Raw genomic sequence first — 27,468 nt, forward strand, 5'->3', positions numbered from 1 at the left:
GATTAGCTATTTGTGTTAGCAGTCAGCTGAACATAATAATGTTCATAACATAATGTACCTAATAAAGTGGCCGGTGTGTATTATATTGACTATTTTTAAAAGATGCAAGATAAATCACAAGTGAAATTCCAGGGGAAAAAAAGCACTAGTGAAATGCAGGAGGATGACAAGCTGTCTTTCATTCAGTGGAAGCATGAATCAGTCCTTATACAGGTAATAAGAAAAGTGCAGTGCAGGTCTAGAAAGTAACAGACAAGAGTTATTAGTTAATTAAGATGCTATTGGTGCAGCACATAAACGACAATACATATTTGTGACATTCATTCTGGTGTACCTAAAGGGGAGAACTCCAGTGAAGTTAACAGGGTAGTTTAGCACAGAGGTTGGTTGGTAACCTTTGGGTAAGCGGAGTCACATAGAAATGACTGCCTACTTGACCAACATTGATCCATTTTGTCAAGAGAGCTGAATGTTAAAACAAAAATGTCTAACTTTGTAATACATTTAAAAATGTCAGCTGATTTTTTAATGATAAGTGACGCTAGCAAGATAATATGAAGTAAATACAAAGTTAAGTCCTGATGTGGATGGGGTTGGCTGGCACATCGATTCTGAGGATGGTTGGCACACGTCATTCTGCCCAGGTGTAGGGCCATTGCCACAAACAAATGCTGTTTTATATCATAAGCTGCATACATACTAAATAGCAAACCAACTCAACTTAAAAACACTACTGCTCTATATCACTGTTTATATGCAATTTACATTGCATATGAACAATACAAACTTACAAACTTTGTTCTTACTTATAAGCCGTTTGATGACAAATCTTAAGTATATCTCAAGATGAAAATAACTTTGAACCCAAATGATTTACAAAAATGTTTATTAGCAAAGATTTAATTTTATTGGTTGTGTAATATGAATTTGAATAAAAGGTATTCATGAAGTTGCCTGGTTTCTTTTTCTTCTGATTGCTCTTCAATACAAGCCAGTGATAAATGAAACATTTCTAAGACGAAAAATGATTTAAAAATATGTTTGGTGCTTAAATCTTTGAAACTGCAGCTTTTTATGTTGTGCTACTCATATCATGTACTAACCAACCCCATGATGGGCCTGGCTTGTACAAGTGTACTACATGAACTTCCTCATGAATGCGCTAAATCCAGGAAATACTTTCTGACACTGAAAAAAAAAATTTTAAGCTGAGATTATCTTAATGTATGGTGTGCCTTGGACATGGAGGGTAGAGGGTGAAAACTGTGTCAACCAACCCACTCTTCTCTACCTTTAAAGAGTTTAAAGCCCCTGTCAACATGGTTTCAAATGCTGAAATTTTTGTTTTGATAGTAAAGATGTGCTGTGGAAAAGCACTGACTAGAGTTATGTTCAAGAAATGTATATAAATGAATGGACACAGTAGATAAACACTTTGAAAGTTCTGAGCTCCTGTCTGCTCTATTATTTTTGAGGTGGTTGGGAGATCACGGCAGTATTATATTATTTATTAGTATAATAACATAGAGGACCAAAACTAGAAACCAAAATCCATTTATTTGCAAAGCTTTTGGAGGGCTCCCCATTCAGGGAGGGGCCTGGCTAGTCAAGTCCATCATTACCTGCCATCTTACGCCCCTGCTTGGAGCAGTGGGAGAGCAGTGACTTTGGCCCAATCCCATATCAGCCCTTGCCACTACCACTTAGCCCTTAGCACTCTGTTTTGCATATTCATGTCTAGGGATAGGGTGTCCCAATTTTTGTTAAGATGAAGGGGTAGGGCAAAGTGTTAGGGCTACATGGCCCTCCAAACTGAGATTTTTCAGAGACTCCCTCCAAACAAAGTGTTATCAGAAAAAAAGAAAAGCCTGAAAGATAGTTGTGCAAGTGACCAAAGAAACCCACAACTGTAGTTAAATATTTTCTCTGTTTAAAATTACAATAACTATCATATTATCTTAGGTTAATGTTGTTTCAATATGTTATGGTCGTTTTCATTATAACAAGCATAAATAATTGCTAATAGCATGCTAATATTTCAGTAGCTAGCTAGTTAACTTTCTAGTTCTACCTTAAATAGTCCTGCAGTATTGACGCCTGAAGCGCTAGAATGTAACTGCTGCATCATTTAAAGTGGACCAGGAAAATTTGAACAAGAAGCTGGTGAATTGCTGACTTCAGCTTTGCATCACCAAAGAATTAGCGGTGATAAATAATAAATATATAATAATATAATATATAATATAATATAATATAATAAATAATTATCTTACATCCCCTCTTTGAAAGCATGTCATGCCCTAAATATAACTAAAGCCCAGCAGCAAGAGGAGCTGAACCTTTCCCTTCTCTGCTATCACTGAAGACGGGCTGGGTCGCCTACAGATCACCACTAGTAGCTGTTCCTGAAGCGATTTTATTATTATTTTTGTGCCATTTCGTAGGGCAAGATTTCAAGCACTACCCCATGTAACTCCAAGTGGTTAGGATGACACTCGAAAATAAGGGGTAGGGGTATAAAGAAGAAATGGGAAATCATATCAAATAGAAGAAAATGACAAAAAAAAACTAATTTCAAAAATCTCTCAATACAAAAAACATCATTCTTTTTCCTGTTTGAAGTAAAACATCACAAAAATTTTGAAGAAAATAATGAAAATTGGTCGACGTTTTGCACCCAAGATACTGCTATGAATTGTGCCTCATAGTTTGTCTTGGAAATCAGTCATTTTTATTCTACCAAGCAACACCATGTGTCTAGCTCAAGCTGCTTTATTGCTAGTTATGAATGTATTAGCATTAATAAAACCCTAAGAGACAGTCCCTTAAGAATCTGGAGAGATCATTTAAAAAGAGAAAGATACAACACAAGCTCATTTTCAATTCAAATCCATTTTGATTTTTATTAATTTTCAATTCATAACAGCGAGAGTCAATTATAACAATAATAAATGTGCATAAAACATTTTTTTTAAAACATAGTTACAAGATCTTACAGCAACTGTAAGCAAAGAGTGGGCGTGAGATTACATGGTGAGCGTTAAGCGTCCATTAAAGCGGGTGCTTTCAGCAGGTAGGACCACCTGTGGTTTAGCTGTGGCAGACGCAACGCAGCACATAGCACTGCGTCTGTTTGAGGGGAGTGATGCTTTGGTTTATTAGCACTTGTGCAGCAGCCTTAGAGTGAGTAAAAACCTCAAATGGAGATCAGGAGGTTACATTCATCTGTGTTTCCTTAGTTTTGGTGGGTGTCCATGTCCTGCTGAAGGCACAGTTGCCTACTATAACACAAGGGAACGTACTGTGTGTGCGCGCAGTATGTTGTGTAAGGCTTATGCTAGCATATCGGGTCTTTTGGAAGTTATTACCTTTTTGTTTTTTATCACATCTACCATTATGGTCGAATGGATTCGGGTGAACGTGTTTTAATTCGGATTTAAAACATTGAATGTATGCTGATACTTGTCAGTAGTAGACTATTATTATTATTACTCTTTTACTGTTATTATTTTGCACTGTTTACATAATTTGTGACTATGAATTGAAGTATTGTGAGAGCTTACTGACCTACCTACTTATCTATAATGTGGGTTTTATCATGTTAAATCTTCTCTACATGCAGTTAACAATGTCCAGGCTCAAGTCAAATACACTTTTTTGTTGTTTTTTTTTTGTAAGAGTTACAGAAATCTTTTCTTTTCCCCCACAGAGGAGCACAACAATGAGACACAATGCTAGCATGTGGTAAAGAGGGAGAAAGGCCTGCTGCCAACTTCAGAAGGAACTCCAGTCCTCAGATTTCACAGGAATGACATGCAATAAAGACACTTTACATATTTAAGACTTTCTGTCAGAAATTTAGCAAGATGTAACTTCATACCAGCCAGCCAGCTGCATAAATCTATCACTACAGAAATACATATTGAATATATCCATATTTGGATGCAGTGAAGCAGATATATTAAAGGTGAAATCCTTCAGTTTTCTGCATAATTAAATGTTTGAGACATAGACAAAGTCATTCAGAGTCATTTGGTGTGAAATCTGTTCTAGAGAAACACATGGAGTCAGAATTGGTTACAGTGGTGGTGATAGGAACAAACAACACATCCATCTATAAAAGCTCCCTCATTAAAAGTTATTACATGAAATTCTGCCTGATGCCTGAAACATTTTTCATGATTTTTCGGAGTTTTGCGATAACATTTTGGCCTAAAACGTATTTTTTAAGTAGATGCTCCATGGAGAGATGTGGGTGGGGTGTTATAAGGCAGTGGTATCCAAAGATTTCAGATTTACCAATATTTTATTATCATTAAGTCCATTAAGACTCAAATGTTTGGATGTTAAATAAAATGTTGTTGCAGACATTATTACCTCCATTTCCTATCACCGCTACTGCAAAGAAAGATTCTAAGTTTAGCTAGTTTTTCTAGAGCAGAGCATTTCACATCAAACTGCAGAAGCTTGAATGTACTTTTATGGTTACTTTGTTTATTATTGAGTTATTTTGGGAAATTTCTCACAGAAAGAAAGGATTTGTGTTAAGTGTCTGCTTTTCTTGCATGACATACATGTAAAACATGAGATTACTCACCAAAATCAGGTTGGCACTGACCTTCAAATGACAGGCAGCACATGTAATTAAGGCGGAGCAACGCTTAGCTTTTTTTTTTCTTTTCTTTCCTTTTTTTAAGCGATGATCTGAAGTAATAATAAAAACAGCTGTGCCACTTCTGCAAGCATAGTCTGTTAGCTGGTCTATTACTCTATTCCTTAAATTATCCTAACAAAATTTCTCATAGAATCTTTTATTATTCAAAATAAGATCTCCATATTATACATGTTTCTTTTCTTTGTTTTATATTGACTATGTACAGAAGTGCAAAAAGTCAACCTTTGTCCCTTGGGTTATGGCTCTCTCTCTTGCTTGCAGCCAAAGTCCCTGCCCTCGGAGGCACAACCCTACAACATCATCATCTTAGCATCTTAGTAAATATTCAAAATTCTCTGGATATATGCTGCTGCTCATTTTTCTTTTTCTTTTTTTTTTTCTTTTTTTTGGCCTGACATTCAGGGATGCTTGAACTATATCAAAATACGATTTTATGTCTCTGAAATGGATACAGTAGAAAATAATGTTTTTTTTGTCTGTTTTTTTACTCTAGCACATATGATCAACATGTTAACTAAATATTTTGAAACGATCTCGATTTGTTACATACAAAATGAAATTCGTTAAATTAACAACTGCCATACTGCCTCCGTTCAATAAGTACGACTCAAAATCAATATCCAAACAATCAATATCAGATTCAACAGAGAATTCAGAAAAGAGAAATGTCAAACATTCTAACATCAATCTTCAATAAAAAGTTAAATGTACAACATAAATCGCTAAAAGTCCCTAAACATGAATTATTTGAAAAAAAAATGAGAACAAAAAAAAAATATATAGTAGAATACATATCTTACGGTCTAAAACAGTTCTATGACAATATTATCAAATACAAAATAAATGAGTTCCACAAACTAAACATGCAAACATGTAGCAATATGTTTCTATCTAAGGTTTTTTTTTAAGTAAAAGAAAAGAGTGAGCGGTAAGTGTAGTATGATTAATAATAACAGAAAATATACGTGAACTAGAGCATTTGTGATTTGAGAGAACACTAACTGAAATCTAAGGCCTCAGTGAAGGAACAGCGAGAACACCAGAGTTGGAGTCAATTCCATTTCAATTCAGTCGATTCTGTTTCAACTTACAATTGACAACATTCGTTTATGTATTTTTAAAGCATTAATATTTTAAATAATTTAAATCACTTTGTGCATTAAACTGATCAAACTGATCCCTAACCCTTTCGTACACCAAAAAAAGAAAAATTTCAATGTCTCTACAACATTGTTCTATGTCTAGAACCAATCGAGAGTCTGGAATTTTTTCAGAAGAACCATATCTTTGAAATCTAACGTAATGGAACTTCATATCTCTGATAACCAGGCTTGGCTTTGGCTAAACCTACTGAGATAAAGAGTGCACTAAAATAAAGAGGAGAATAACTTTGGCACAACTTAACAGTGACTTAATGTTTGACATTATTCATCTTTTTTGCTGTACATAGGCTAAAGGCTGTTTTTAGAAATCATAAAATAAAAACACAAATGGCACGAAATCAGTACAAAAAAGAAAAGCCCCCCCCCCCCCCCCCCCCCCCAAAAAAAAACAAAAAAAAACGGAACCAAATATATATCTGGTCTTCCCATATACAAAACAAATCTAAAGTCTAAACACAGTCAATCTGTAACCAACCACATCATTTCAAGCAGTGCTTTTTTCAGCGTTTTAGAGTCCCTGCACTGGGGACTGGAAACAGTCTCTAAACTCCGAGACAGCTGCAAGAGCTTGAAGAGTCTGTCTTTGTTAACTTGAAAATGTAAAGACATGCGGTGATTACCGAGACCCATTCTCCATTTCATCATCAATAAAAAGACACTCCATCAGATGAGGCTATATATATATATATATATATATATATATATATATATATATATATATATATATATATATATATATGGCAACAGGAAGGAAAAGGCAACCCTGTTTTCATGCAAGTTGATAGGCCTAATAAGAACTACAAGGCTGAATGGAGAAGCCATCACAAGCATTACAGACAAATAACAATAAAATTTCATTAAAAACAAAACAAAACAAAACAAAAATCTCACACGGTTATGAAATTATGTATAAAAGTAAGAGCCTTAAAAACAATCTCTGGTAAACAGAATAACACTGCCGATATAACACTTTCTGACTTTCTGTTTTTGTGATGGGTAGCCCATGTGAAGCTTGGTAAGATGTGCTTTGAAAAGGTCAGAAGGATTCTGCATTATTATTTTTTAACCCAAAACATTCATTAGTCTTCTTTAATCCTGATCTTTTGTCCACTACCTAGCTCGACTGGAGGTCAGAACTGTAAATGCAGCAAACTACTTGACTATTTTGCTGAATGTATTGTGCCATATAGAATTGTAATTAGCTTTAAATTCAAGGTGCATCTTTCCAAATTGTGTAAACCACATGGTAAATCAGTAACGCTTCACTTGACGTTACAATTAACGCATCTTATAAACAATTATAATACACCTATAATGGCTAAAAGTATTTTGTTGTGACTACTTACAAAACAAATGATGATCTATAATTAAGCACAGATCAATATGCATCGACATAGAGGCATTGAATGTATGGTTCAATAGGCATAATGTGTTAAAAATGCAGTACACCACACTAGGGGGTGTCCAAACTAATGTGCTGTAATGGGCGAACTTCACATGTACTCTAATTCAGACTGGAAGGTGGACTGTAAGTGCTGTTACGGCACACAGTACAAACATGGACCTACTTCTTTCATTTACATTTGAAGAAACACTGCTTCTGTATATTCTTATCGTTAACCCACACTCTAGTCTCAAGGGATCTCGTAACAAGAACATCTTGGGACAACTATGAGAAATTTTGGGCTTAATGTTGGTGAGACTGTGGACTTATTAGGGTATAAACACATTCACATTTCTAAACCCTACCAACACCAAATGAAGGTGGAGCTTAAAGCTTAGAGAGCAATGGTGTGATCTTCTACACTGTCCACCCAACAAGTTTGTTGTTAGCCAGTTAGGCCTTTGGACCTTAGCATGACTGAAGTGTCACCCAAGAAGCTCCAGTTAAGCATGTAGATGTGCAGAGAACAAATTCATGCAGTAAAAATAAACATTACCATTCCATTAGCTAACAATAGCGCTTCGCTAGCTAGCTTATTTTACTTTTGTTGTTGTTGATTGGACTCTGGATGTTAAAAGACCACAGACTAGAGGAATGTGGGTGCAAATTTTAGAGGCAGTGTTGGACCCAAACTTTGGTTGGTTTCATCCGCCTTCCAACTCAACCTCTCGGCCTACTCATGTTTACAGCAGATTTTGTCTCAATCCAACACCAAAATTTTAAAAAGTTGTCCCCAAGTTGTGATCTTGTAACAAGAATCTACATCTGACCCAGCAAGACTGTTCACACGGTACTTCGTAAATCACTTAATAGTGATTTTAACCACTACAATGGACATGTTACATAATTCACTACAAGATACTGTGTCTGTCTGTCTTTCTAAGACATTTTAATACTTTACTCCAGTTTCCTGGACTTGAACTAAGCCTGTATTTTGTCTAAATTTCAATGCCAGTGGTATTCACTAAAAATCTAGGCCTGAGCCTAATCTGGATCTGGAAAACCAGCTCTATAATTTTAACGTTAAGTAAAGTGTTACTGACGAATCGATTTCAACATGAATTTGCAAAAAAAAGTCAATAAAAAAGAATCTCTTGGTCTGTCAATGTACCAGCACTTTACATGTTAGACACGATGCCAGTAGACTGCTTTTGTGTGCATCTGTGTCTCAGCCGGTTGTATGTACAGCTGTTCTTCCAAGTTCTACATATCACATCTAAGGGCACTCCATTTTTCTGCTGATAAGTGTACTGTAGACTAGTCCTTTAAATGTTCTTATCAGTGAACTAGTAATACCACAAGAAGGTATATTTGATTAGTATAAATGTTCTAATATTTGAAATGTTAACATTTACATTTGTGGCCGTTATGATGTTTGTGTTTGTCCCAGGTAATAGGTCAGCACATTCATTTGATCTGAAAAAAAAACAAACAAACAAACAAGCATTTAAAAAATAAGTAAAATCACTAACACTTTAAACTGAATCTTATTGTTGCTGTCACAACTTGTAACTTGTAACAAAAACTTGTATCTCCAAAATAGAGTTCTAAATTTTGAATCATTTAATGTAATGAGATTTTATTCTAATGTAATAAGTGATTTTGGACCATTTCGATTAAATGTTCAGACAATGTACAAGGCAGCCTGCATTTTGAATTAAACAAGGACACTGATGTGTCACTAATGCAAAGCACTGCTCTTATGAAGCATCAAAAGCTATTTGATATTTGATGTTTATGGCGCCTCCTTGTGGAAGACTCTCTGTCTGCCAAACATGACTGTGGGAATCTAAGTGCCTGATTTACATGTAAAAATGACCAAAATGGACTTGTGAGGTTTTGATACGACAGCGACAATATTCAACACTTCATTGGTGTCAAAAACAACTGCCTCATTCAATTATTTTTTGGAAGAATGTTGGCCAAAAAGGGCTGCTAATGCATGTACTCAAAGTAGAAGTGCTAGAATAGAATCTCAGAACAGCACAGTTGAAGTTGAAGCTCACAAGATTCATGATGGCAGAATCAAGCTGCTTAACATCAGCCATCCTCATCTGCTAAATGCATTAACCCGGAGGTGTCAAACTGGGTTCCTTCTGAGTCAGTACTCTACAGAGGTTCGTGGATTTCCTCATCTAAACTTTGTCCAGCGAGTGCAAGAGCACTGATGTTCTACCCTGAAATTGATGGAGAAATAAAACCAGGAGACGGAGAACGGAACTGTACAACCCTTTCTTTAATACAGGTGTTTATCCAAAGGAACTGTCTTGTCAGTAATCCTTTCTGAGAATTTGGAGATGGCCTTTCAAATTCCTTTAAATCTACCACCAGAGGAGTTATGTCACATGTCCTCGCTGGCCACAGTGAAATGTATCAGTATGTACAATCAGAGGCTTCTCTATATATCTGGCATTGAACCAAAGATAAGCAGATTTAACTGGATAAGAATCATAAGACAACTAAATAAAATAACTAAAACTAACAAAATTTTATTTTAACTAAATAAAAATACAAGCGACATTTTTTGGCTGAGATGTGACATCATATTCTTAACATATCAAATAAATGCAACAACGGCGTTGACACATCATGTTACGATTGGAGAAGAATAAACAGCAGAAATAGCTATTTTTGCTTCAGCCTTAACAAGTTAAGGGAAATTATATGATTCAAAGGGAAATCACTTAAGAGCTAAATCTTCAGGCAGTAATACTTTTTTGTGTTTGTGATTTTCTGTATGCTACTGATATTGCATTTAAATGCACTACAGAGATGTAAAATATGTAGCTAAAACACCCTAATCTTAAAACACGGATTTAGGTTGAAGACAAGACATGCTTCATTTGTAACTGAAGTCTTGAGCTACTGGCTGAGACAATTATACATTAAAACTGAGCATGTGCTAAACTCAGCTGTATGACTTTATCAGAGGGACAGCTCACTGGCCAGAACACTCTTATTCACACACAGAAATGAATGCAGTGGACTGAATGCTAGTTAGCTAGTAAGAAATGTGTTTGGACTGAACCAGGCGATGACAGCTGAAAGTATCACCTCAAATTAGAGCTCTAGGAATGCAGTCTCGATATCCAGACCTCTGGCTATGGCTGATATACCACTGTGGCTTGACGGGACCAGTTAACTCATAAGAAAAAGGACTAACCATAAATCACTGTTTTTGTGTGACCTGCAGGCAGATGTCTTGTGCTTTTTAAATGTGCTGGTGGCTCACTAGCATTTAGATTCCTAAACAAAAGTTTGTTTCCTGTTACACTGATAAAAAACCTATGCACAGGTGCATGAGCTTTTGTAAAAACGGAGTAAACCAGTTAGCCAAGTTGCTTTTCAATTTTAAAATATTTGAAATTCATTTTAATTATTGAATATTCATTGCAACACTAGTTGAATCAGTTGTGTTTAATGAGGAGTCTGCAGTGCTGTGGCCTTGAAGGAACCCAGTTCTGACAACCCTGCATTAAACAATACACATAACTGGAAACATTTAGAAATAAAACTGTTTAGAAATAAAACTAAAGCATTACACTCACTGGTCTGGACTGTGACTACATCTGAGTCAAGTACTTGTGACTAGTCAGATGCTCTGCAGATATTATTGGAATCTAAGGAAGGATACAAAAATACATATACAATAAAATACAAATACAATAAAAGTACAAACAGGTATTTTGAACACAGTTAACACCACAAAAGTCTAACACTTTTTCCAAACATTTTCTGTTTTAAAAGCTGAAAATAAACAGTGTGGAATTAAACTTGACCAAGCACCAAAAAGGGGACACATTTAAGGCCTGTTGCTTATTAGTACAAAAAGCTTTTTTTTTTTTTAAGGGAGGAGGCAGGTGTTCTACATGCACATTGCAGTCTTCCTGCTTGTTGACCTGGGCAATGAAACCTGACTCTGTAGCATGTGGATATCAATGTAATAATTAAATTCACCATGACATATATACCTGCAGCACCAAACGTGTTTGACCAGGGCTGCTCAACAGCTGCGTTTATCTGCATTAGGTTTATTAAATGTGGTACTGACATAGGACATTAATTCACCCAACATACAGAGCCTTGTAGACATATTTTAAGTATCCTCCTTAAAATTCATCAGATTTGTCTCTTTACAAAGGACACTTTGATATTTTTTGTTGTGTCATATTTAAAAAGGTGGACTCTCAAAATGAATTAATTTAATGTGATATTTTCTATATGTAGGAAAATATTCTGTAATAAAAATGAGTAACTGAAAAGTGCTGTTTGCATAAGTATTCAACCCCCTTCTTTGAAAGCTCCTAGTTTACACTAAGGAAAGAAATTGCCATAACCAGGACACAACTGGCTTAAAATTGGCCTCTACTTGTGAACCATTAAAAAAAGTTCACCTCTTCTACACAAAAGGTGCAAGGTGCAAGAAGGGGGCATGTGAGGGAGGCCACAGAGAGGCCAACAATCAATCCAAAGGAGCTACATATTTCAGAGGCTGAAACTGGAGTGAGGCTACACAAGTCAAAGACATCAAGAGTTCTACATACAACTCACTTGTACTGGATAGTGGCTAGAAAGAAGCCATTACTGAAGAAAAAACACATCAAAGCACATCTTGAGTTTGCCAGAGAGCATCAGAGTTGCCCAGTTAAAACGTGGGATAAGGTTTTGCAGTCAGATGAGACAAAAATGGAGGTTTCAGCCAAAATTCAAAATGCTATGCATGCTGCAAACCAAACACTGCCCGCTTCTCAACAAACACCATCCCAACAGTGAAGTATGGAGGTGGGAGCATCCTGTTATGTGGATGCTGTTCCTCAGTGGGGACTGGGCATCTAGATTAAACTGAAGGACAGATGAATGGTACAAAATATAGTGAGATACTGGAGATAAAACAACCCACTTAAAAAAATTAAAAAGCTAAAGCTTGGGGGGGACTTCACCTTCCAGCATGGCAGTGATCCTAAGCACAAGGCCAAAGTAACAAAGGAGTGGCTGAACAACAAAAAGGTGAATTTTCTACAAATGGCCAAATTGAAGCTAATCGAGGGTCTGTGGCACTATTTGAAAAATGCCATCCAATAAACCTAAATAACCTGGAGCAAATCTGCCAGGAAGAATGGGCAGAAATCACTCCCAAACAGTTTGCAAAGGTGATGGAAACACTCCAACAGACTCAAAGCTGTTAATGTAGCAAAAGGTGGCCCTAACAAGTACTAGTCTGGAGGGTTGAACACTTATTCAAGCAGCATTTTTCAGTTTTTTGAAAGAACTGCTAGCATTGACTTTTTTTACTTTAAAAATTCAGAGAGCATGAGAGCATGTTAGTTTGCAATAAACAATACTGACTGGAACAGTCCGTGACATTCACATGGTAGTACACTGGTTGACTGACACCTGGCACAGGCCTAGGTAAATGTGCCACTGAGAACAGTGCAAAGCTTTTGGTGTCTACTTGATTATTGATGGGGAAAAAAACTTTTATCACAACCTGAATGCAACTAAAATGATCAATTTCTTTTGTATGAAAAACTACCATATACATACCAATTGCATGTATTCGTTGGTAGTCAGCTTTGATAGAGAAGAGTCCTCAAAGTGAAAAGGACAAGAAGGACAATATTAAAATGCTATTCCCCATTGCAAACAGATCAAAAAGCAATTTTACCAAACAAATTAACCAAAAAAATCACAAGTAGTGTTAACATTATGATAGATAAACTGGAGTCTTTAGCTTAAAACAATCCATCATGAATAAATACTTTGATAACTGCAATAATTTCCTCATTATTAATGATGTATTGAACAACTCTTTTGTGATTTGGTGACCAAATACGTTTTATTTTGAAACTGATAACAATAAATAATAGATTTAAAAAGAAGTTTAGGCCAACAAGAGGGAGAGATGAGAGATGACCCTCCAAACAGTCTGAATCATCCCTCGGGGTGTGTAGACTGTGAGAGAGAGAGAGAGAGAGAGAGAGAGAGAGAGGGAGGGAAAAAAAGGAAAAAAGAGATAGCCATAAAGGGGGCAAACCTGATTGGCTGATGCAGATGCGAAGGGAACACTAGTGGCGGACGTGGTTGCTGCAGACACAGCAGCTGGTGAAGCGCCGTGCATCATGGGTACTTTTCAGAGGGAAAATCATGTAAGCACACATACAAAGGAGTGTGGCCAACAAGTGTATACATGTGAAGGGGAGAAAAAAGTGTGTATGAGTAGAAGGGGTTGGGAAAGGAGAGCGAGAAAGCCTCCCAACACAATAAAATCACCCAGGGTAAACCAAAAGACTAGCTACTTTGACAAAAACATGCTAATGTCGCTAACAAAAAATGAAATGTAGCAAATCCCAAAAGCATGGTCTCACTAGCCTCACAGCTTTTGACTATATTATGGACACGTTTACTGTTTCACCTCATTTAGTCTCATTTAGTGTTAGCCATATTAGCATTTTTAGTCAAACTAGCACCTACATGGAAAAAAACAGTAGTAACCAATAGAGCAGTTAAAAACAGTACTTTTTGATTTACTCTTGGTGATTTTGCTGTGTAGGGTTTACACTAGCAGAAAGCCAATATGTGGAAATTGGGGTAAACTTGTGTTTATTAGGAAACCATAGTGTCATGTGAGCTAATACATTTACAGCTGAACAGAAGAGAAATGCAGGGCACAACAGTTCATAAACACCCATTTCAAAGTAAACAATAAAGAAATTCTAACAAATCAATAGAATCTTCCAGCACATACAGCATTAAGAGTGCTATGCTAAAGTCAGTGATCACCCTTCATTTATGTTATTTTTAGAACAGCCATTAAAATGAAATATTAGATTATATATTATTAGATTAGGTATTTACATAAGGAAAGAAAATAATAAGTTTCCAAAACTGCAGTACTAAAAGATAGAGGAAATGAGACTCCTAACAACCATATAAGTGCTGTACCACAAAAACGGTCTCTGTCTGACAAACAGTAATTAGAGATAGGAGAAAATCAGGCTGCACTTGTTCCCATGTGACAAGATAACACAATGATATTGGTCTGAAAAGATGTGCAGCTGTCAAGAAGTTGTTACTGAGAAAGAAGTTCTTACTAAGATAGACACTGCTGGTGTTCTCAGAAAAAATGGACTGGCCACAACATGATTAAATGTGTCTTCTTCTAAGACTGAACTTAGGATGTATGGAAAATGATCCCTGCAGATTTCTTTGTCAAGATAAAAGCAAGGCTCTCAAAAAAGCTGTAAAAATCAAACTAAATACTGAAAAAAAATATTTTCAGTTGTTCAGTTGTCTTCTGTGTACAATTTGATTAAATTAGATTAAATACATTACATTTTTTTCTGATGCTGAAAAATTAGTAACTTGTACTGTAAATTAAATAAAGGAAGGGTAACCTCTGATTTTTGCACAGTACTGTAAGCGCTTGGACCCCTAAACATTTCCATTATCATTGATGTCAACACTGCAAATCAACACACTGCAAAATTCATCCTACAGAGTTAAGTCCCCATGATCTACCATGGGTAATACTTTATTTGGATGGTCCACTACAAATTCTTTGTACATTTTCAGTATACCTTTAAGTATCATTCAACTAAACAGCCATTAAATGCAAATGATTGTGAAGTTGAGTTTTTCTTAGGTGGTCCACTGTAGGTGTTTTGTAAATGTTCAGTCGCCCTTTAACTAACATTCAACTAAATATCCATAAAATTCATCTGAACTTCAAGTTCAGTGTGAGTTTATTAAATCTATGCTTAACCCTAAACCTAACCCTAACCTTAAACTCAAGGCAAACATACACCTACTTCCAACCCTAACTATAATGTTGTTGATAATCAAGTGAACATCACCAGAAAGTTTGTCAGCGATTTAAGTATCTGTAGAGCATCTATAGCGAACCATCAAAGTAAAGTGTGACCCAATCATGTTTCTCACAAACCACCAAAACCCACATTACTCAAAAACTGGTGGCTGTGGAGCTCATTTGTTTATGTGCTACGTACAGAATCCAAAAATTAGGGAGTCATCTGATGAGTCAGTGAGTGTAGGGCTGTATTATATGGAATTAGCATGAGTTGTGTGGATTTTGATGGTGTGAGTGCAGCTGAAAGGGAGGAAGGCTAGAGACCTACCCACACTCGCTGCAGGAGTCATGCACAATATTGAGCCTGCCCATCATGCATTGCAACAGGAAGTGGATTGGAAAAAGGGAGAAGAATCAAAACAGCCCATCACAAGGTTGGTTAGATCAAAGAGAGACGACAACACAAAGAAAAACATTAAAAAAACTATAGGGAATCATGACATTCACAAAGGTTGATTAGTTGTGGAACATGTGATCTACAGTGGGGAAGCGAGAGGGAAGTGAACTTGTGAGGCTGCTCAGCAAGACAACAATGAGCTTGTAAAACAGTGATGACACTATAAAGAACCTCAAACACAGAACTACTATATTTACTACTACAATTACAATTTTAGTAATGACATCAAAAAGACATTATTAGCCCATGTCACATGTCTCACAGTCATAGTCTGGGATCAGAGTCCATCATTATCAAGCATCTCAGAGTAAGAAGACATAGAGTAAGAATAAGAATATACACAACTGGGTCCATAATTGTCAAAAAGCGCAAAGTGAGCATGCTGATCTGGGATCAGGTTCCTGGCCCATCAGTATGAATGTATTCATTTGGGCATATAAGACAAACCCAGTCCTGGATCAGAGCTCTTACTCTCAGACATTTGTTAACCACAAGTTCAAAGGTATTTTCGTGTGAAATACAGTGAAGGATTCAGCATCCTTTGTCAAATGACATGTTTCATGGATTTTCTAAGTGAAAATAAATGAACTAAACTAGTAAACCTCTACAGAGAACTAACATCTACACAATTTAATACACAATAAAAAAATTCTGTTTTCTGAATTTAATATTGGGGGGAAAAATTAAAACACAAATTTTGGCCTGTGCAAAATGGCACAATTTATGTTTTATTTTTTTCCAGTATGCTAAAAATGTTAAATAGAAATTGTGCAATCAAATGTGGAGAAAATGTCATACGTGCCTCTAGAGGACAGGTTCCCTTATTTTCACTTAGTAAATAAACAAAACATTTAATTTAGCAGGGGCTGTTCAATTTTTTGCACATGCCTATATATGGACCTTTATAAATGGAGTAATTGTAGCTCAGAAGTAGTTGATCAGCCAAGATATGTTTAGCGTCCAAATTTTGTTTCTTTAGTTCAGCTTTGCAGCTACAAGGCTAGCATTACATTACTACTAACAAACTTAATATTCTTACTAACAAGCGCTACACATCAATAGTCACAAAAATCCTTTCTGTACATACATCTTCAAAACATCTCTCAACACACTCAAACCACATTCAGCTCTTCACTAAAGTTGCACATACATTATGTTTATATGAGAGAAATTTTGGGGATGTCTTTAAAGAAAAGATTTGGGTGACTATTGACTTCTTTCATTTGATAGCAACATTAGTGCCAGCACTAAACTAAAGAAGCAAATCTTCAGGTTCTATCTAGATAAGTAGAAAAATGTGTACATTTGATTCATTACTGAACCATATCTTTAATTATGACTGACAATCAAAGTATTTTTAAACATTGTTGAGCAACTGAATATTTACTATACACTAAAACACAGAAAAGCACTGAAATCACATTGTTAAAACATTTTTGTTTAATATACCTCACAGCTTAAACTTACCCACAGAATAATCAGCTTAGGAGTGCATGTGGTTTAAATCCTATAGAGCTCATGTGCTTTTTCAAACTAAATATAAATATAGTACAGAAATATAATGTGTACTGTCATATGTACATCATATGACAGGTTTCATTGATTTTCTGAGGTAATAAGTTAACACGTTCTGTACACACTTTTGTTCATTTTAATGCCCAATTACTGTTTATTTACTGAACTGAACATACTGGTAAGAAAATAAGACATAAAATGTGGCATGTGCAAAAGTTATGACAAATTGAATGTCTTATCTTTTATTTCTTTCCAATATGGTAAACATACAGAAATTATGTGCTAAAATTTGCTAATAAATTACTTATTTATTTTTAACGGATTCCTAAAACGTTAACTGATTTTCACTTTGAAAATCAACAAAACATGTAGTTTGACCAGAGGCCAAACTAGTGCATATTGCAACTAGGTTGGAAAAGCTTTACAGAATATTGGCTATTCTCAGTCAATCTAAAAAAATCTAACTAACCAGTTTACCTTAGCTGTTAGCTAACCGGATCTAGGCAGGTTGGCACTGAACTGGCTATTGACTATGCTAATGTTAACCTGATTACGCAACAAAAGTACATCTGATCTATCCTAACTGTGTCATTAACATGCATGTTAAATCAGTAGATATTTTTACAAAAACTAATGTTTGCGTTGCAATGTCCCTTAACTGAATGGTTAAGCTTGTCCAACCTTGCAGCAATTGGTAGTAAAGAATACATTTGTGGGTGAAGATTTGATAAGTCAATTCCTGAAAAAAGTTTTACAATGACAGGATCATGCTGGTGCGTTCGCATGTGGGCATCTTCATGAGCATCTGAAGTCGTCTTCTGCGCAACTCACTGCCTGCTTTGAATAGATTTAGCTATTTTAAAACCTTTTATTGTTTGCCCTGAGGTGAAAAGTCACGTCAGGGGTGACAGAAAGCCCTACCTGAAGGAATAAACGCTGCCTGCTGCTGAAACTGCATGTTGGCCAGAGCCTGTTGGTACTGCAGCATGCCAGCATTGAACATGGTGGTGGCACCGTTGGTTTTCTCAAGGGCTGGTCTCTTTGGCAAAGGAGGCATTACACTATGAGGGATGCCCTGCTCGGCATGAGGGGAAAAATCATGGGACAAAGATGGAGTGGACAATAACAAAAGAAAGGAAAGGGAAGAGAAAATAAACAAGAGTTATTGTCAGAAAACATGACAGTATAGCACAAAAACGGAAAAAAAACAAACCAAAACAAAAACTAAACAGCAGGCAAGCAGCAGCCTACACGCGACTACGCCACAAGCAGAAGCAATAGTGCCAAATCTGACTAGATATATACACGACAACATATATACGGCTTCAAACATACATGAACTACATTTGCATACTACTTCCACTATTAACGGGACTATTGCTAGCTAAGCTGGCTCCAGTGCAAATGAAGCAAGCGCTGCTCTACTAAAATGTACTGCAGACAAAGAGGGACAAAAAAGAAATAAATAAACAAATAAAAAAAGACAGAAACTGAAAAAAAAAACAAAGCTGCACTGCTTTCTCCATGATATCTGCGAAATATGAGACATAAGTTATTAATCTGTTGCTCAGGTGGCTACCACATAGCTGATACCCAGACTGCCAGAGTATTTACTCCCCAGTTACCCAGTTACCCATGCACTACAGAGTTACTGAACATGCATAATACACAGATGCTGAAGTAAACGTAGATACTGTACAGACACAAGAGCCGTGACACACCAGTTTAGTATGCCTGATCCTGACCTATATGCTGAAGGAGTAGGCTACATGTGATGACCTGATTGTGGTTTTTGTAAACTGCAAAATTCAATTTTGAATTTACAATGTTTTAGGTTTTTGTCCAGCCCTTAAAGACATTAAATCTGAAATGTTCAGTTTATTTTAGCTTCTAGGCAAGCAATGACCGTAGAAACTTACAATATGCTGGTAGCTGGACTGGAATAAAAGATACATACTGTATTTAGGGCTTTTAAGAATGTAGGGCATAAGGATGGGCATTTTAAACAACTTGGCTATTTGGAGATTTGCATGATTTACAGTCTTAGACAATGACAATAAGAATGTGTTATACTGTTATAAATACAATTATAATACGCATGATGAACATGTAACAGTGTACAAATCTTTTTGCTTTTAATGACCGTTTTCCAACCTCTATTTTCCCTTACATTTAAACAGGCTGTTTTTCTTATCGTACCTTTAAGGCTGATGTAAGGCTATATGTAAATTATGTTCTAATTGGCTGCGCTGCATTCATTTAAAAAGCACTCTGTGCTGAAACATTCCGTATAACTTCAATGTGAATGGGCGGAGCTCATATAGGTTAAAATATGCAATATGCAGATATATGCAAATGCATTGGTGTTCATGACACCACAGTAATGGTGAATTCAAAACAGGCTGTTTTTTGCAGCTTAGTTTCTGTAGGACTGTATGGACAAGGTAGTGAATGATATGATTCAAGATGAACATTATTTGCATACTCTGTAATATAAACCTACACTGTGTAAGATTTGGGGATTTGGAGACCTCTCCGGTAGAAAAGCGGAATTACATGCAATGTGCAAAAGAATATTTTGTAATGTAGGCTGTGCTTCAGACCTCTTTCCTGAGAGAAGGAATTTGATGATTGCAATTCATAAAATGGTGACGGTAAAATGACTACTTCAGGTTTTACAGGGCGACTTGCAGATGTGCGCACACACACACACACACACACACACACACACACACACCATATTTTAGTGTTTTTTTTACAATTTACTTTGTTTTTTACATGAAGTTACATGTGCTTTATTCAAATACCTTTCAGATGTCTATATATTTGATTACCCATCCTTACACGGGTATTTAGCGATACTATATTGCCTTGACAATCAGTACAATTCTCCACAATCAGCTGATCACAAACGTTATTAAAACAGCAGTAGGAAAGAACACAAAGCCAATAAATAAAACAGAAAGAAAAAAAAAAGTTCTACGCTTGCAAATTATCGTTTGTTAAGACACTACGACAAAGCAACATGCCAAGCAAAAAGGTGAAAGGTCATAGTACCAGGTCAAAGGTGGCCTCGAGGGGTCGCTTCAGTGATTTGACAGCCGTCTTAATTAGCAGGCAGCGAGCACATGATGGCAATGGGCCAATGGGGTTCAAGCGCATAAACATAAACAGCAAGCAGAGGTGCATCATGGGGCAGCAGTGCATTTTGGGTGGGTGAGAAAAAAAACAAATAAAAAACAAATCATTTGGAATGCAGTATACAAAGGGGATATCAGGACTATGACATGCACTTTAAAGTCATTTAGGAAAGTCTACTGCAGTATAGTAGATTAATACTATAGATTAATCAGCTATGTTGACTACAGTATCAGTATCACAGGGGTGCTGCCAACTACAGTATTCACATCTGAACAGCATCATGAATTTCACAGTTCTCAAAATGGAAATACAACACATAGCATTACACAGTGTTATACCAAACCACTTTAAGTACTATTGAGATGGGATTCGTTTTGCATGAGGACGTTTTACATCGGGCATAATGCAATGATCACTGGTGATTTTAGCCCTGTATGAATCCACTGTGTCAGCAATGATTTCAACAGCATTTATCTGTTATAGAACAAACTGCAGAAACAACCCCAGTTTATATGAATCCCGTCCTATAAAATGTACTATAGAACTATCCCCAAATTACATTAATCCTGTGCTAACTAATAGAGTGTTACAAAAGCATGGCTCTGGACATTAAAATATGAAAAATGAAAGAAAATAAGTGATTTTATGGGGTGATGCTGACTACTTACTGTAAATTCCCAAGCTAAGGACAATGAGAGTGACCCAGTGCCTTCACTTGAGAACAGGTAAATGAAATTATAATTAAATGTTTGTAATGATTTCTACTTGTGAGCCTTTGCAAATGGAACTCTTTTGATTTGAGTAGCCAGTCACATCTCTGTAATTTAGATGTTGATTTCTGATCCTATGCGAATAAATCATAAACATTACAGACATTCTGTGTTTTAATTACATTACACCTCATGTAAAACTGCTCCCATCCCAAGAGTACGTCAGTCTCTATTACATTAGAATGCTCATATCACCCCCTAGTGGACAGAAGTGAACGGGTGGACCTGTACATTCTCACACAACATTATAGGAATCAGTCTGTAGAACAGAATCATGAAACACAGAGTGCTCTCAAACATTATTTTAAGAGGCACTTTACTAGGATTATAATTGAAAGACATATTCACATGACACACACTATATGTCCAAAAATTTGTAGACACCTGCTGATCCAAAGTTTCTTCTGAAATGAAGTATTAATAGAGTTTGTCTCCGCATTGCTACGGTAACAGTTTCTGCTCTTCTGGGAAGGGTTTACACTAGATGTTGAAATGATTGCTTTCAGCCACAAGAGCATTCCTAAAGTCAGGTACTGATTTTGGATAATTAGATCTTGAACAAAAACGCCACTCTGACTCATACCTAAGGCATTGGATCGAGCTACATCACGCCAGAAAACTCAGTTTAACTGCTCCTCAGCCCAGTGCTTGGGGCTTTATGCTTTGTAGGCCTTTAACTGATGCATTGGGCACAGACGGTGGGCACAGTGATCTTAGGCTCATATGCAGTCCCATTCTACAAGTTAGTGTTTTTCTATGGCACTATCTGAGCTTAAAATCACGAAATTCATTAATTAAAATAGATGTCTGAATACTTTTGGACATATACTATATATTCGGTAAAGAGCTATTAAAGGAAATCTCTGGCATGTTTGCAGATAACATCACATTCCCCTTGCTAGACACAAAGTAAAGATTTCCATAAACTAGGAGTGAAATGGGTCGCTTTGTGAAAAACTTAAAAACTGTAAAAGCAGATCATCTGTCTTTTCCTTCATAACAGCACTTAGGTTAACTGAACCTGTTGAGGTCTGCATATATAACATTTTGTGTTATTCAGATGTTGTCATACATGTCAGATTACCAGTATTTAATCCATTAAAAGGCCATGGACTGACGTTTTATTACACATTTCTATAACCAAATAAAGTTCAGCCAGTTGCCAGACTGGTTATTTATATAACAACATAATATTCATTCTCACTCTAACATGAGACACACTCATGCACAGATGTTAGCATGAGCAATCATGACTTCTTTTGAGCTAATATTTGTGTTGACAATAGCTTTTGTAACTAGCCTTGTAGATGGTGAGTAAATAAATCAATAGTAAAATAAATAGGTACATTTTGCTTCAGTTTTGTAGACAGACCCATTTCACAATGAGAACACTGTAGCAAATGAATGACCATTCCGCTATTTCTGAAGCTATTGCCAAACTGAGTCCTTTAGGAATTATAAACGCAATGCAAGTTAAGTTGGTTTCCCAAACATAAGTATTGTGACAGAAAAATCCATAAAACGTAAGCATTTATGAATGTTTGAGCCTGCATTGTATGACTGGTGCGTGTCTATATGAACATACAGTAAATGTTTATCTGTCCTTGTATATTTAGATATGTTTGTAAGTCCTGTCCTTCAGTGGGCAGCTGCATGGACAGTACTCACCATGGCAGCGGTGGCTGTGGCCTGGTTCACCTGGTGCTGTGCTGCTTTGATCTTAGCCTGCAGGTTCGCTGGAGGGTGGAAGTATTTGCACTTGTCTCTGGAGCAGCGGCCCTTGATGTAGTCCATACACACGGTCACTGTGTTATCACTCGAGTCGATCATGGTGCTGTCTGCTGGATGGGCGAACCTGCAGTCTGTCTCACCGCGGGAGCAGTTACCACGCTGGTACTCACGACACACCTGTGCACAGACACACCCACACACATAAAAAGTTAGTTACAATGCATATCTTTAACTTTGAGATCACAAATAGGCAGACCGCGGTCCGAGTCCGGGCCCAGATGCTGTCCTATGCGGACCTGGACCTATAACTGATAGACTATTGAGAATTATTTCATTTCGATGGGGTGGTCCTATTTTAATTGGCATAACTTTTCTAGACTTTATGGTTCCACTTTAGCAGCCCGGGAGACTCACGGACCAATCGCATGTGTTGTAAATATCACACATGGAGCCATTCAGCCAATCAGATTTGTGCATTACGATGAGCACTGAAACTAGGGTGAGTGACGCACACACAGGGGAGGGACGAGGTGAGAAACAGCAGTCAGAGAAGAAAGTGAGTCAGAGGGAAGTTATTTTACATGGTGTTCTCTAAAAGGAGAAAACTGACAAATATTGTTAAAATATGTTGACTGCATAAGATGTTGATATACCTACCAGGCTACTTCAGTATGCAGTATATGGCACTGAATCATGGTGAAATTTAGACATTATGATGTTCCAGACCTTTGCTTAAAGGAAATTTTCTCTAATTGGACCTTATTGAATTTTAATTAAATACTCCTGTCCTACTGCAACCCAACAGATATGTGTTCATTACCAGCGGACTGACACCAGGGGGCAGCAATGCCCACAACATTGATGCTGTTTTGGCATTCAAGACTTTCTGAAACGTTCTCTAGAGAGCACTGTTGGCCTGTTCTTTCATATATAGGTATACTCATATGAAATATGATATATGCCCACATATACAAAGATCTAAAGGGCCATACATGTATTTTAAAATATGGACACATACGTTGTGTACATACTGTATATAAGGATCACTCATTGGACATCTTTGCATAATATATGGCTCACATATATATGTCTGATAGGTGGTGAACACTGCATGAGACTGGGATCATAGATACATCACTATTCTGTTATAACTGTTACTTTATTAACTGTTTGCTTTTTAATATTAAACTATTTAAATATGTCTAGGAAGAATATTCTCATTTATACGATATATAAAATAGTTTTTTTCTTTTACATTTTATATTTTTATTTCTTTATTTTATTGCACAGCTTTCTTTCAGTATGCAGGTTTTTAGAGCATTTAGAGTTTTTAGAGTTTTATGTAGCTGTATACTATTTTTTTCTTTAATTAGGAGGAAGAAACAAAGAAGATACATACAACTCTTATACCACATCAAGCATGTTAAATTAATATCTGCCATCCATATAAATAATGTTTATCATATTTTGATAAATATACTTGTTATACATACGTTTGCCTATGTTGATATATTTTTGACCAGTGAGCACACTCTCCCATGACCTAGAACAATAAGTGGCTTAGATGATGGGATAATGGCTAAAATGGATTCCCCATATTTAAAAATGGCCAGTTTCTAATAAGTTGGCATATATGTCACATATGTATGTCCACATGTGACTAAAATGAGCTGGATATAAGGGACATCCGTGGACGCTAATATACGTAATATATCTGAAATCCATATATTGCTATTTCCATATGAGTATACAGATATCTGTGCAAATGAGTCTTTTCCACATTTATGCACTATCAATCTCTCTTTCTCTCTCACTGTGGGCTTTTCATTCTATCTCTAAAGATGTAGCCTAATTTAGCTTGCAGCTAACTCACACAGTTTCCATGGCACTATTGTCTAGCTTAAATATTGACTTGAGTAAAAGTGTAAAATAATGAACTAAACTGTGTAGAATGTAAATGAGCTTGTAACTTACCAAGACTTATCATCTGACTAAAATGCTGATAGATATACTGTTTGTTGGCAAAGTAAAATAATGAGCTAAACTCTCTCTCTCTTTCAAGACTGTGACATAGTTTGTAGATGACTCTTAACACCTTTTCGGGAGATTCCATGATGGGGGTACCATTTAGCCTGTAGCTCTTAAAAGTCACCATTTTCAACATTGCATCTAAGAAAACATTATCCATTTAAAACCGTATTAACCAATCTTAGGAACAATGTCTCATTTTTGACAAGGTTACTTTGGTGGCAGTGGCTTAATTGAGTAACAGTGGACTTTTTAAACCATAGAATAAGCAAATGTAGGGATCAGGCCTAGTCCTGGACTATACAGCATTTTCAATGGTGGACAATATGTAGTCCAGGCTTAAACCTTTTCTGGGAAACCAACACAAAATTTGGTTAGCTAACATTCATGCTAATGGCCTGATTACATTGACATTCTAATGATTTACTGAAATGAACACTTTACTTTCAATCAATAATTGTGGTAACAAATATTAATCTATTATTTTGGGCAGATTTAAAAGTGACCTAATCAGTCAATTGTACAATGTTATTGAAAATAAAGAAAAAAAAAGTATAAGAAAACTTCATTACTTCTTCACATGATGTCCAGGAGATTAATTAATATAAACTACAATGCACATTTTCTTGACCCCTAATAGATGACTGATGAAAAGGGATGTTTCAGTCATGAGATGCTAAATGGATTCAAACATTAATGCAAAAATAATACGATTTTTAAGGCATTTTAATGGATATATTTCAAGGTAATCGGTGTAGTGTTCTTGGATAGACATAAATACCGTTTTCTAGGGGCTGTGATGTTTTATTAAGGTATGTATTTAAATTTCTGCATAATTCCATTGTTGAGCTGTAAACAAAGTAATTTGAGTGGTTTTTACTGGCTTGATTTTTTTTACAGCAGTGAAAGGAACCAGGATAACTACACTGCAAATATAAGCATTTGCTAAGCACAATGACCAGAGAACTCACATGTGTGTTATAGTGTTATAATCTAACATTTTTTAGATTTTTCTTTGGGGACTAGAATGCCTTGCAATGCCCTGCATGTACCTCTCCACCTACAAAATCTTTTCTCACAGCTACATCTCAAGCATCAAACAATCATGCATAACAATTTCATGTAATAACTTTCTGTGAAGTAGATTTTAGTGGCATTTAACTCTTCAGATGTCTGGCTCCTATCACCACCACTGTGAAAAATTCTTCTCCAGAACAGTGCATTTAACATTAAACCTCTCATATGACTTTGCCCTCATCAACAATGATTTAACTATGGACAAATTCAGAAAAATATTTGGACTTTTCCTTTAAGTTCCTGTAAATTCCTAAAATCATCTCACTCTGTGTCGCTTTTTGCCCATAGTTCCTATTTACTGGCATTTTAGTTGTTTTTTTGGTTGTAGGATTTTTTTTATTTTTGGTTGTAGGTAATCCCAGGCCTGGGGGGGGCTACATGTATTTCAGAGGGCCATGGAAAGCTAGCAATTTGGAAATCCCTCAAGACGGTGTCTGAAGAGTTGGTCACAGTTGTTTGAAAATGGTTGTTAAAAGTCTTCCTAAAATCAGGCAAAAGACCAGAATTGCTTGTCAAAGTACTTGTAATAAATGGCTGGGAGCAAGAATAGTCTTGATTGACTTTTTTCACATCCTCCCCAAGTTCATTCCTTCATTTAACCACCATTTACTTTTCACTGATGAGTGTTTAAATTGAGGGAAACTTAAAAGTCAAAAGTATCAGTCTCTCTTACCTCCAGGCGGTCGGTGCGCAGTAGTTTCTGTGCAGCAGCGGCGGAGGCAGCAGCAGCATTAGCAGTGGAGGGAACGGGTGCTACGCCGGGACTCCCGCCGATCAGCACGGGCGCACTGGGCAGAATCTCTGCAGGCATCAGTGCTGGAGACACGGGCCCCAGGTACGGGTTAAACGTAGCTGCGGCCGCTGCCGCTGCTGCCCCGGCGTTAGTGGCGAGATTTGGTGTGACGGAGAATAAAGGCTGCAGAGAAAAAGTAAGAAAGAAAGAGAGGGACAGAATATGAATGAGTGATGGGGATGTACCCTGATTTTCTTTTTGTTGTAATATCAAGTGATACTAATGCTAGTATTCAGATATCAGTAATAATACTGATCATTTTAGTTGTCTTGCACACATTAAAAGGGAAGATATGTCATTTCTACAGTGAAATTTCAAAACGTTCCTGACTCTTACCCACTTCAGAACTTCTCGCTATCAAAATGTTTGTAAGGATCAATGCTCATTGATGAACATTGAATCCACCCTAACCCAAAAGGGACCATTCTTTCTTCTCATTTGATCAAACTATAGAACCACAGTAAAAAAAAAAAACAATTAAGGATTCAGACCTTTGATATTTGCTTATATTATGATCTGTTTAAATTTAAATGTAACCATTTAAAAGTATAAAAGGATGAACTTGCTGGTAGTTGGACTTTTGCACAGCGCAGAGATGCAGGCAATTCCATAGACTCTTAATGTAAGCAATTATCTTGAGTTATTCCTTTTTACACCAGGGCTCTTGTTCTTTCCTCAAAAATGAATTCCATACCTTCTCAAAGCTGCTTTGAGGTTGCTTAAACTTTCTAAAATTATATGATCTTTTTTTCACTTCGTAAATGTCTATTAACTGTAGCACGGTGAAAGAAATCATGAAATATGGCTGCGTCAGAGTAGATAAAAAGTGAATACCCACAGACTTTAATTAGTTTGTTTGCCTGCAGC

At 36.4% G+C, this 27,468-nt stretch overlaps 1 protein-coding gene across 10 annotated transcripts in view; it reads right to left on the reverse strand.

Moving 5' to 3' along the window:
• Nucleotides 1-6,217: 6,217 nt before the first annotated feature.
• Nucleotides 6,218-27,468, reverse strand: part of mbnl1 (muscleblind-like splicing regulator 1) — an 89,801-nt gene continuing 68,550 nt past the window's right edge. For 4 of the 10 annotated variants that reach the window (XM_017699203.2, XM_017699201.2, XM_017699202.2 and 1 more), the window contains 9 exons: nt 26,482-26,724; nt 22,641-22,880; nt 20,119-20,166; nt 17,983-18,136; nt 15,418-15,453; nt 13,317-13,408; nt 12,827-12,871; nt 10,831-10,902; nt 6,218-8,698 (listed from right to left, as the gene is read on the reverse strand). In XM_017699203.2, the coding sequence (XP_017554692.1) occupies nt 10,846-10,902; nt 12,827-12,871; nt 13,317-13,408; nt 15,418-15,453; nt 17,983-18,136; nt 20,119-20,166; nt 22,641-22,880; nt 26,482-26,724 (915 nt within the window). In that variant the 3' untranslated portion in view covers nt 6,218-8,698; nt 10,831-10,845. Of the gene's footprint in view, nt 8,699-10,830; nt 10,903-12,826; nt 12,872-12,901; nt 13,235-13,316; nt 13,409-15,417; nt 15,454-17,982; nt 18,137-20,118; nt 20,167-22,640; nt 22,881-26,481; nt 26,725-27,468 lie in introns of those variants that run through there. The other 6 variants (XM_037531075.1, XM_037531078.1, XM_037531076.1 and 3 more) reach the window with 6 other exon arrangements.

The sequence above is a fragment of the Pygocentrus nattereri genome, chromosome 19, assembly GCF_015220715.1.
Source record: "Pygocentrus nattereri isolate fPygNat1 chromosome 19, fPygNat1.pri, whole genome shotgun sequence".
Lineage (NCBI taxonomy): Eukaryota > Metazoa > Chordata > Actinopteri > Characiformes > Serrasalmidae > Pygocentrus > Pygocentrus nattereri.